We start from the raw sequence: 12508 nt of genomic DNA on the forward strand, positions 1-12508 counted from the left end.
TGCAATATTTTTCTGAGTAAGGGGGTTTTTGGTAAAATTTTTTACTTATTGGAGGGGGAAGGGAGACACACCAGAGCTCCAGCCACTGTAAACAAACTACAGACTCATCCGTCATCTTGTGCATCTGGCTTACATGGGTCTCAGGGAATCAAACCTGGGTTCTTTGGCTTTGCAGGCCAGTGCCTTAACCACGAAACCATCTTTCTAGCCCAAGGTGGTTGTTGTTGTTTTAGTTTTTTGAGTCTCACTCTAGTCCAGGCTGACCTGGAATTCACTATGTAGTCTCAGGGTGGCCCCAAACTCAGAGCAATCCACCTACCTCTGCCTCCCAAGTGCTGGGATTAGAGGTGTGCACCATCATGCCTGGCTCTTTTTTTTTTTTTTTTTAATTTTATTGTCCTGATAACTCAGCATCTTTCCTACCAAGGCTGTGACATCTCCCTTTGTTTTCCTCAGAGCTTCTGGACTCCTGTGGGGAGCACACAGCAAGACAAGCCATTATTGGCCCTGGGCTTGCTCAGGCCTTAACTTCATCCTGGTTCCCCAGACACAGGAGTTTCACTAGTTAATTTTGAATAGTTTTGTTGAAATATAATTCATATTCTACACAGTTGCCCATTGAAATTATGAAGTCGTGGCTTTTTATAACATTCGTGGAGTTGTATAACCTTCACCATAATCAATTTTAGAATTGATTTTCATTACTCCATTAAAGAAACCCACATCCCTGAACAATTCACCCCCCTCCCCAAAAAAACTGTTCATCTGCTTAGTCTCCAACAACCACGAATCTCCTTTCTATTTCTATAGACTTGCCTGTTAATGGAACCATATGATCTGTCATCCTTTGCCTAACTGGCTTCCACTTAATGTGTTTACAAGATCATCCGTACGCGCACACATGTGCGTGTGTGTGTGTGTATGTGTGTGTATTGTGTGTATTTGAGAGGGGGTTGGCAGATAGAATGGGTGCTCCAGGGCCTCTAGCCACTGCAAATGACCTTCATACGCATGCACCGCCTAGTGCATCTGGCTTATATGGGTCCTGTGGAATTGAACCTGGGTCCTTAGGCTTCACAGGTAAGCACCTTAACCACTAAGCCATCTCTCCAGCCCAAGATTCATCCTTTTTGTATGCGTATGTGCTTTGCTTGTTTGTTTTTTAAAAGATTAATTTATTTGCAAGCATAGAGAGAGGGAGAAGGAGAGAAGGGATGTGAAAGAAAGTGCCAGGGCCTCCTGCCACTGCAGACAAGCTCCAGATGCATGTACCACTCTGCATTTGGCTTTACAGGGGTAGTAGAAAATTGAACCCAGGCCTTTAGGCTTTGCAAGCAAATGCCTAAACCACTGAGCCATCTTGAATAGTTTTCCATTTTTTAAAAACATGGTGGTACATGCATCGACCAGCACTTGGGAGGCAGAAGTAGGAGATCACTGAGTTCGAGGCCACCCTGAGACACGTAGTGAATTCCAGCTCAGCATGAGCCAGAGTGAGACCCTACCTCAGAAAACCAATAAAAAAAAATGCAGGCAGGTGTGTGTGTGTGTGTGTGTGTAATCTTACAGAGTGTATGGGTATACCAGGGCCTCTATAAACAAACTCCAGGTCCATGTGCCATCTTGTGCATCTGATCTTATGTGGGTACTGGGGAATCGAACTTTGGTCATTGGGCTTTGTAGGCAAGCGCCTTAACTGTTGAACCATCTCTCCAGCCCACTATTCCATTTTTAATTGTTGGCATGACACATTTTCCTTATCCGTTCATCAGCTGATGGATATTTAGTTGTTTCCACCGGGCTGTTATGAATAAAGCTGCTGTGAATTTTCATATACAGGTTTCTGTGTATAGACATAGGTTTGTATTATAAACCTTGTAGTATAATTGCTGGGCTTACATGTTTAAGCTTCTGAGGAACTCCCAGGAGTTCCAAAATGGCCTCTACCATTTTAAAGTCTTGTAGGGTCAATTTTTCTATATCCTTCCTGTCACATTATTATTTATTATTATTATTCTTACAATCTTTGTGTCTTAGCCTCCTGACTACCCAGATTACAGATATGTACCACTATGTCCCTTTACAGGATTTGTGATTATAGTTTATTCTACATTATAGTTTATTTATTCGACATTGCTGGGAAAAAAAACACCACCTGAGCATAAGCAGCTAATGGGAGGAAAGAGTTTATTTGGCTTGCAGCCTCAAGGGGAAGTTTCAAGATGGCAGGGGAAAGGATGGCATGAGCAGAGGGTGAACATACCTCCTTGTCTCAAAAGGTGAAAAACCGAAGCAAGAGAATGAGCTTACTTCTGGCAAGGGGAAGCTGGCTGTAACACCCAGAGCCCACCACAGGAACACATCTCCACAGCAGCACTCCATCTCTCAAGTTGCCACCAGCTGACGGAGGACTAAGCATTCAGAACACATGAGTTTATGGGGGACACCTGCTTCAGAACACCACCCCTACTAATGTGAAGTCATCCTTGTCAGCTCTGACTCCTAATCCTGGTTCCCTGAAGCTTCTGAGAAGTGGGAAAGTAGCTCATCCACATGTAATGACTGGAAGTTTGGAGCATGTGTCTGGGGTTACAGGAGTGGTAGCCCCCCGTCAAGTTTTGAGGTGCTTTGCCAGTTTAAGGTTCAGATGAGGAAAAGAGAGGGATGAAGTTTATATCCTAGAATTAATAAAAGTAAGTTTGAGCTGAAAAGATAGCTTAGTAGTTAAGGCGTTTGCCTGCGAAACGTAAGGACCCAGGTTTGATTCCCAGTGTCTACATAAAGCCAGAGGCACAAGTATATGGAGTTTGTAATAGCTTAAGTCCCAGGTGGGCCCATTCTCAATCTGCCCCTTTCTATAAATAAATAAGTAGTATTTTTTCTTCATCATACCAAAGTAAACACTGTAATTTGAACAATACCCTTTGGGAAGGGAATATTGATGAGTAGTTGGAATTAACTTTCAAAATGTAATTAATAGAAAACCTCATGCGCCTATAGATTGTTTGCAATGGCTATAGGCCCTGGTGCACCCATACTCCCTCTCTCCCTCCTTCTCCCTCCCTCTCTCATTTTCAAATAAATAAAAATACCTTGAAAGTTCATTTAGAGAAAATGTATCCACTCAGGACAAGAGTGTCTGGACTGTACGGAGAAGGCATTTTCCTATGCTCTTAAGCATGCACACCAGTCCCAGCCTCTCACTCTGTGCCCTTCGGTGGAGAGACATCCTGGAAATTTGGAGGCATTTTAAATTGGGCTCTTGGTGGTTTCTAGAAAAGTCAGTCAGCCACAGTTAACAAAGGTGCAGGCTGGAGGATACTACCCTGGCTTGTGAAGCAAGGACACAGGCTCATGACATCTGCTTCCCCGTGAGCACAGCAGAGAGCTGGATACCTACCGAGTGGACACTCGGTGAGCGCATTACTGGACGCCACAGTCTTTGCATGGAGGTGGGAAGTGTTGCTTTCAGGGTGTTTTACTGTCACATGATTGGTGCCACCTTGAGGCCTGGAATCATCCATGTGCTCATTCACTAGGTTTTATATAAGTGTCAGCTAGTGTGAGCTTTAGGACTTGGGTTGCCAGTATGAGGGAGCATTAGGAGGATTTAGGGGTGATAGTATGATTCAGTTTCTTCACTCCCATGCACATGCACATTCGTTTATACATTAATCACGTAATAGCAACATGGCAAAGTTACCACTTGATAAGGTGCCAGCTTAGCACAGTGAGAGAGGACAGCCTAAAATATTCTTGGTCAGAATCAGAGAATGTACAAAAATGTGCATATCTGCAGCATATTTCTAGCACCTGTACCTGACTGATATGTTTATGCCCAGTTGCCAGTCAGATATTTAGAGATACTCTTAGTCACCAAATGAGTTTAAATATAAACATTGTGGGCTAGAGAGATGGCTTAGCGGTTAAGCGCTTGCCTGTGAAGCCTAAGGACCCCGGTTCGAGGCTCGGTTCCCCAGGTCCCACGTTAGTCAGGTGCACAAGGGGGCGCACGCGTCTGGAGTTCGTTTACAGTGGCTGGAAGCCCTGGCGTGCCCATTCCCTCTGTCTCCCTGTATCTGTCTTTCTCTCTGTGTCTGTCACTCTCAAATAAATAAATAAAAGATGAACAAAATATATTTAAAAAATAAATAAATATAAACATTGTGATAGTACAGATTTGGTTTTATTGATGAAAATAAACTGCTCATTTTTGTGTAGGAATGCTTTACTGTTTCTAGAACACTGCGGTACCAATTGACAAGGTCTTAAAGGATTTCAGCCATGAGTGATGCTTTCTGTTTTAGGATTAAGAAGAGGGAATTGTGAATCTATAGCCATATACACTTTATATTTTGACTTAGAATAATGAATTATCTGTTTGAAATGAAATATTTATTACTTAACACATGAATAACTCGTGGAAAAAGGAATCCCTTTATAATCTGGGTGTGGCATGAAGGTTAGGGCTTTATGTTTTGGTTGAGGTCATCCAGGTTACAAAGTGGTAATAAGCCTTGCAGTTCTCCTGCTTAAGTCAGCAAAGGTGTATTGCTCTCCCAGGGCTGCATGTGGGTAGGCAGCGTTCGCCATCATTTGCCTCACCCAGGGACCTTGGTATGTATAGCCAAGGGTACAGGACCTGGCATGGCAGGCAAAGAGAGCAAAAAGAGTATATATCGGGCTGTTTTGTTTTGTGATAAGATTTTCTGCCACCCACGCTGGCATCAGACTCTGCGCAGCTGAAGCTAGTTTAGAAATCTTGGCTTCCTTTCTCCACCTCCCAAGTGTTGGAATGACAGGCATGTGCCATCATGCCTGGCTTCATTGTTTGCTCTTAAATGCTGTTTAGAAGGGTAGATAGCATCTCTGCTCATTGCCATTGGTTAAAGGAACTTGATATACTCAAGGACTGGGTGTGTGTCTTCATGATGTCCACTCTGGCTTCTATATGCAAACATGCATACGTACATGCACACATACCACACATGAAAAAAAATGATCGTGAAGATGAGGACATGCTGAGAGAAGACACTTGGGAGCAGGTATACCACAAAAACTGGTGGTCATTGAGGGTCAGCATCATGAAGGAAATACATAGTAATGACATGTGAATTTTATAGGATCAATGTTGGTATGTTCACTAAGTGTAAGACGATAAGGAAAGTAAATAGGGACAGATAGAGATGGTTGATGTACAGTTGAACAGAATGGGATCGGACATTGGCTAAAGCTCTCTTGATCACTTGAGTTCCATATAGGTGTGATTATTCTCTTGTCTCTAATGTACAGCTGCCCGAGTAATTTTGGGGTACAATGGGAGAAAGGTTGTTTTCATTATTTTCCCTATGTGGGGCAAAAATGTAATGATAATTTTTTTCTTAGATAATTTTGATATTAAATGTTAAACTTTCCATGAAATTTGTGATGGAGTTAAGTCCAAATAAATGGAAATTTTCAACTTCCTTATGTCTTCCGTCTTTTCCCCTTTGGCTTTTTCAGAAGACAGTGGCTAGAATGGTTCCAAACGGAAATATTTCACCAGATAATGCTTTTGTCACTTAGGGAATTTTATTGTTAGCCCTCCTATTAAAACTTGATCAAGGGGCTGGAAAGATGGCCCTTGCCTGCAAAGCCTAATGACCTGGGTTTGATTCGCCCAGTACCCACATAAAAGCCAGATGCACAAAGTGGTACCTGCATCTGGAGTTCATTACACTGGCTAGAGGCCTTGGGGTGCCTACTCTCTCACTGTGTCATTCTCTGCTTGCAAATAAATGAACAAAATGTATATACTTTTAAAGCATGCCTTTAATCCCAGCACTCAGGAGGCAGAGATAGGAGGATTGCTATGAGTTAGAGGCCAGCCTGGACTACAGAATGAGTTTCTGGTCAGCCTGTGACTACAGAATGAGTTTCTGGTCAGCCTGGACTAGAGAGAGACCCTACCTCAGAAAAATAAATAAATAACAACAACAACAAAAAAAAACCTTGAGCATGTAAAACTTCTCTAGAAAAGCAGTTCTTTTAGTTTCTATTGTGTCAGGATTAGTAGTTGGCTGGCTGGAAGTGGAGCTTAGTGTTAGAGCACTTGTCTGGTGCATGCAAGCTCTTGGATTCTAAAATCTCCAACACCACAAAACAACTAAGAAGGGAGGTTAGGTAGGTGGATAAGTGTTGGGAAAATGGCTCAGTGGTTAAAATGCTTGAAGTACAGAAGTACAGCTCTGAGTAACTGAGTTCAAGTCCTCAGACACCACATAAAATCTGGACACTTCTGTCATCCTATTGCTTCTATGGCAAGGAGGGGGGGAGGGGGAGAGGGAGAGAGAGAAAGAGGGGAGAATATTTCTGGAACTCAGGAATAGTGGTGAGAGCTCCTGCCTCAAATGAGATGGAAACCTCAGGACCACCTCAAAAGTTGTCCTCTGACCTCCACATATGTGTTGTGGCGCACACACACACATACACACACACACACAAAATAAAGAAGATTTAAAAGATTAGGGGGCTGGAGAGATGGCTTAGTGGTTAAGGCATTTGCCTGCAAAGCCAAAGGACCTCAGTTCAATTCTCCAGGACCCATGTAAGTCAGATGCACAAGGTGAAACATGGCATCTGCAATTTGTTTGCAGTGGCTGGAGGTCCTGGGGGTACCCATTTTCCTTTCTTCTTCTTCTTCTTCTCTCTCTCTCTCTCTCTCTCTAATAAATAAAAATAAAATTAAAACAAAAAAGATAAGGGCTGAGGAGATGGCTCAGCAGTTAGAGCACATGCTTGCAAAGCCTGTTGGCCCGAGTTCAGTTCCCCCATGACCATTAAAACAGGTTAGTTATAAATGTGATTTGTATCTGGTTTCTTGCTTATGGCACCTTAACACCTGCTGTATGTCAGCAGAGACTAATATTTTCCTTGCTGACATCTTAATCTGACACCCTGCACATCCTACTTACATATGTGTGTGTGTGTGTTTAACTGTATATTACATGTGTTTTTCTAAGTGTCTGCTTTTATGCAACTCCTTGTTACATAATGACTTTTCCTTTGGTTTGTTTCATTCTCCTTTCATTTCTCAGAAGTCCTGGAGGGGATCTGGGAGCGAAAAAGAAAAAGAAGAAGCAGAAGAGAAAAAAGGAAAAGCCCAACTCGGGAGGCGCCAAGTCTGATTCTGCATCTGATTCCCAGGAGATTAAAATCCAGCAGTCTTCAAAAGTGAGAACCTGTTGATTGACACCACTGTTTCCCGATGCAGACAAGCAAGACGGAATAAGCACTGTGCAGCCCTTTGGGCCAGATGTGTAGTTAAGTGTTTGTGGTGACTGTATGTTAAATGGCACTAGTTATCAGGGTATTTCCAGCCTCAGCATCCACATACTGAAGGTATACAGTAGGCTTTCGGGTGTGTGTGGCCACCTCTTGTGTTTCTCCTTGTCTTGGGTATTAGTGTTTGGATCATGGTTCTAGAAGAAATTCACCCTGGGAGCTTGTTTGGTATTTTTGAAGTTGTACTTACTTGATTCTCACGTTTTAATTTTTCTGGGTGTCTGTCCAATTACCTGCATAGCACAACACCATCTGGCCTCAGATCTCAACAGGAGCAGCCACGGGTAAGTCCTGGTTGACTTTGAATCGGCCTAGTCTTTAGTGGCCAGTCCTTGTATAAGGGTGCGGGACAAACATCTCCTAACGTGTCCCCTTAAGAAACCTTTGTTTTAGTTGGGCATGGTGGCACATGTCTTTAGTCCCAGCACTTCGGAGGCAGAGGTAGGAGGATCACCATGAGTTTGAGGCCAGCCTGACACTACATAGTGAATTCCAGGTCAGCCTGGGCTAAAGCAAGAAAACAAACAACAAAAAAAAAAAAAAAAACAAAGAAGAAGAAAATGAAAGACACCTTTGTTTTAGACCAAAACAGAACTTTTCCCTCTGGGGCCCACGTTGGGAGGTAGCTGACTGAGCACAGGATTGCTTGTACCTCTGCCCCATGCCCTCCCCTCATGCTGGCTGCAGAACCCAGCCTTGGTGGTGCAGGAAACTAGAGCCAACAAGAGAAGGGTTAGAAACAGAACAATAGATGAGTTGTTGCTCCAAGTAAGTTATTCTAGGTAAGGTGTAATATCATGGAAATAGCCCCAAGACTTTGAACTAGACCTTGTCTCCATAGCTCACCCTCTGTGGACTGTACCCCCATCGAGCCTGTTTTCCTTATCTGTAAAGCCTATCTCCTTCCCTCAGTGCATAGGGCTGTCATGAGATTAAAGTGAGATCACTTTTATTAAAAGGCTTTGTATTATAAAGCTTGCATATGAAACAGATATTTTTGTCCACTTTTGTGGGATTACATTTTCCTTGTTCAAAGTTCATGCGATACCACGTAAAATAGGTCTAGTAGTCTATAAAAAGAATTACTTGCTCCAGTTTTGCCCCAAGTGGCTTTGGGGAGAAAAGGAAGGAGCAGCTTTCTCCATAGCTTTCCAACTTGTTCTCAGGTAATAAGTGTTCTGTCCCTACCCTTACTTAAAGCATAGGTGCCATCATAAGCTTGCACATATTTTTCCCATTCCTAAATGTTGCTTCAGCCTATAAACGCATCACTTACCTGTAGCTGTGGGCAGCTCCTTGCTTCTGCCATCACCGCTGGCTTCCACCATCTTTCTACCCTTAGGAATTCTAAGCTCTTCCCTCCCTTTCAGGCATCAATACTGTGTTAGTGTCAACATATGGGAGAAAGTTTCTTTTTTCTTCTTTTAAACTTAAGAACCAGCCAACAGTATTTTAATGTGGGCTTTTCCTCCACTGTATTTTTTATAAGCTGAGCATTAGCATCTTTTCCTCTTAAACTTATGCCAACTGTAGATAATACCATAATACAGCAGCATGCATTTTAAGAATATTCTGCTCTACTCTCAAGGTCTAAAATTAAAATATTTGTTCTGGATTCTTAAACATTGTCTGTGTGTTGTGTTTTGCTGGGATTGAACCTAGGGCCTTGTGCGTGCTAAGCAAGCACTGTACCATGGAGCTGCAACCCCAGCCCTTTCTTCTAGTGTTTTTGCAGTAGAAAACTTGGAAATTTTTCTTAAGACCTTTAAATTGGAAAGTAATGGGCAAAGAGTATAGTCGATGTCTATATTCCACAGGAAGTACTTGTGGAAGAAAATTTTGGATTCTTATGTAAGAGTATAATAGCGGGTAGTTGATTGGAGGCTAATGTGCATTCTCACCTTTCTCTCCAGGTGGTGATACTATGGAAGGTGAATGGATAGATTTAAGAATGTATCATAAGGTGAGCGTGGTGGCGCCCGCCTGTAATCCCAGAACCTAAGAGGTATAGGCAGGATTGTGAGTGAGTTTGAGGCCAACCTGAGTTACGTACAGAGACTGTGTCTGAAAAAGCATCTATCACAGGGCTGTGCCTCAGTGGTAGAGTAGTGCCTCGTGTGCACAAGGTCCTGTATTCAGTCACTAGTCCCTCAAATTAATGGCAAAATAAAGAACACAAAGTTGGTCACAAAGTGAGAATTTCCTTACTTCTCTGTCACTGTAGATTTGAAAATGGTTCTTGCTTACATCTGTTTTGGGACAGTATTTAAGTAGTGAGCATGAGGATGTGAGTGGCTCCCAGCTCCTTTTCACTTAGTAAGTGGGTCAGTCTAGCGTCATGGACTAAATAACATGCAAGTGCTCCAAGAGCTCCTGGGAGCCAGGGTTGCTGGGTCATGTTTAATACAGAGTCATTTGCTTTTGATATATTTGTCTTAGAGAGCAAACTGTCAGGAAAGAGAGCTGACAAAATCACTGTAAATAGATAGGTTTTTTTAAAGCCTGGGTTCTACTTTGTTTTTTCCAGCCAGTTACATATGCCTTTAAGCGTTGTTAGTTAACTATACCTTTGTTTTCTAGTGAAGTTTTAGGTTTCTTAATAAGATTGTGTTATTGAGGGTTCGAGTGGTTGTTAATTTTCTTAGAAATAAGTTACTAACAAGGTTGGAGGCTGAAATGGATTCAAGCAATGAAAAATAATGCAGAGCTAGGTGTTGTACATAGTGCATGCCTGTAACTACCTACTTTGAAAGGCTGAGGCAAGGGAACAAGTTTGAGGCCAGTCTGACAACTTAGTGAGATGCAGAGATATATATGTGTGTGTGTTTATATGTATGTGTATATATATGTGTGTGTGTATATATACATATACACACACATACATACATACATACATACACACACACACACACACACACACACACACACACTAAAAGAGTTCTTTACTTTGCTTTCTGAATCATTTCAATGTCAAGAGCCTTAAAGACCACCACCAAAGGACAGTCTAGGTTAATAAACCTGTTTTGCACTCTGTTTCTTAGAGAAGTTCCCAGATAGAAAGGCTTGTACTGGCATAGATTTCAAACACATTCAAAGTCGAGCAGAAGTCCAGAGTTGCTGTATATAAACCACTGAGGCTCAGCCGTCCCTTTGCTTCATGTCATGGGGTGCTGCCATCCAGCACAGCCAAAGGACTGAACTGTCTGCCAGCTACTGTTAACTCTTCATGGAGACTTCCTGAGTGGTATCAGCATTCTTACACTTCTCAGATTATTTTGCATGTTCAAAAAAAAGCCACTGGTAAACCAGCTGTGGTGGCACATACCTTTAATCCCAGCACCCAGGGAGGCAGAGTGTAGAAAGACTGCCTTGAGTTCAAGGCCAGACTAGACTTAAGACCCTACCTAGGAAAAAAGAAAGGAAGGAAGGGAGGGAGGGAAGAAAGAAAAAGGTGGCCACTGTTTTTCATTTTCAGATCTATGCACTGCCCTCTTGTTTTAAATGTAGTTTCAGGTTCTGTGTATTACTATGTTATTGGAGGAATGTTAAAAAGAGAGCTGGAGAATCTTCATGATTAGACAGCATTGGCTTTGAAAAGGGAAATTTGGAATTTATTGTCCATTTTATAGACAAGGAAATATTTTACCAAAAAAGTCTAGTTTGCCACACAAGTTGGGAGAATAAGTAATGGGTGCCAAGGGTCGCAGTTCATATAGGATTCTCACCTTTTGACTTGGAGTTTCTCTGCAGCAGATATTAGGGTTAGAAGAGCCAGTGGGGTGTGGTCCAGGAGAAAGCAGCTCGGCTAGAGGTTTCCTTTCTTAATCATTTCCTTCCCAGCTCAGCACTAAGTGAGTCTCTCTCCCTCTGTCCCTCTCCCTCTCTTCCTCTCTCTCCTGCTAGAAGTTATTTCCTTTGCCTTCCCATTGCTGCTGCAGAGCACTAACCCTAACAGTGCAACGGAGGCTCGTGGCTGCCTGGCTGCTGTGTGACAGTAATGCATGCCCTGCATGTCACTGTTTTGGTCTTCTCCTCCCCAGGAACGGTGGTGGGACCATCACAGATGGGTGGGATCCTTAAACAAAGGGCAGGGCTGGGAAGATGGTTCCATGGTTAAAGGCACATGTTTTTTAAAAAGGGCAAAGGGTACTTAAGGTTTCCCAAACCACAGAGCCCCGTTTAAATTACAAGGCTGTGGTTGTTACCTATGATGGAGTGGAGTGCACTTGTGAACACACAGCCTGAGCAGGCTTGCAGGACGATGGGCAGTTCAGGAGTTGAAGGCTCCATGCAGATGCTTGTGCCTTGTGAGCAGTGACACCTTCCTCAGGTCCTGTGTGTCTGTCTCTGCCCTCCTAGAGCCCCTCCATCCCCATTCAGAAGCTTCAGGATATCCAGAGAGCAATGGAGCTGCTGTCCGTGTGCCAGATCCCAGCCAGGAACATTGATGAGGCCACCAAGCACAGATACCAGTTCTGGGACACACAGCCGGTACCTAAACTGAGTAAGAGCATTGACTTGTTTGGAAAGAAACTAGGGTGGAAACTTTGCTTCATTTAAATCATGTGCTCCATGTCACACACATTCACAATTTATATACAAGTTAATGTTTACCTTCTTAAAATAGAAATACTAGATATTGACATTGTTTTCAGTAGCACTGATTTTAGCCTAATTCCTGTCCCTGTTACATTATCCAAATATTTCATACTTGAAATATAAACTTGTATGTATTATAACTTCCTATATTGGTGCATCATAATATATGATAATACTACATATATAATTCTATATTCTGTATTCAGAAAACTACATGTAGAATATTTGTTCATGTAGTTCTGAATATTGCAAAAAGGGTTAATTGCCACCCAAAATAAGTAATGTATATATGATGTATATAACATACATATATAGTATGCATAGTTAATTGTCCATATACATACATGGCTTGTCTCTTTAGTTTTACTTTTTGCTCTTGAGTGTCATGCAGTTGTTTTTCTTAAGCATTTTTTTTTTAACATTTTTCAATCCTCAGTTATTCCAAAGGACTTGGAAAAGTTTCCCCATACTATGTACTGAATGAATTGTCTTATCCAACTTTACCAGCAGCATTCTGAACACACGCCAGTGGTATGAACTCAGTAATGTTTCAGGGTCAGGAGTAGGACTAGGATGCCCTGTGAAT

At 42.3% G+C, this 12508-nt stretch overlaps 1 protein-coding gene across 6 annotated transcripts in view; it reads left to right on the top strand.

The window, feature by feature from the left end:
- Nmt2 (N-myristoyltransferase 2) overlaps positions 1-12508 on the top strand; it is a 53020-nt gene that overhangs the window by 20471 nt on the left and 20041 nt on the right. The window contains exons 2-5 of one of the 6 annotated variants that reach the window (XM_045135038.1): positions 7077-7212; positions 7565-7607; positions 9237-9286; positions 11683-11827. In XM_045135038.1, coding sequence (XP_044990973.1) covers positions 7077-7212; positions 7565-7607; positions 9237-9286; positions 11683-11827 — 374 coding nt within the window. Of the gene's footprint in view, positions 1-7076; positions 7213-7564; positions 7608-9236; positions 9287-11256; positions 11318-11682; positions 11828-12508 lie in introns of those variants that run through there. The other 5 variants (XM_045135041.1, XM_045135043.1, XM_045135040.1 and 2 more) reach the window with 5 other exon arrangements.

The sequence above is a fragment of the Jaculus jaculus genome, chromosome 15 (assembly GCF_020740685.1).
Source record: "Jaculus jaculus isolate mJacJac1 chromosome 15, mJacJac1.mat.Y.cur, whole genome shotgun sequence".
NCBI lineage: Eukaryota > Metazoa > Chordata > Mammalia > Rodentia > Dipodidae > Jaculus > Jaculus jaculus.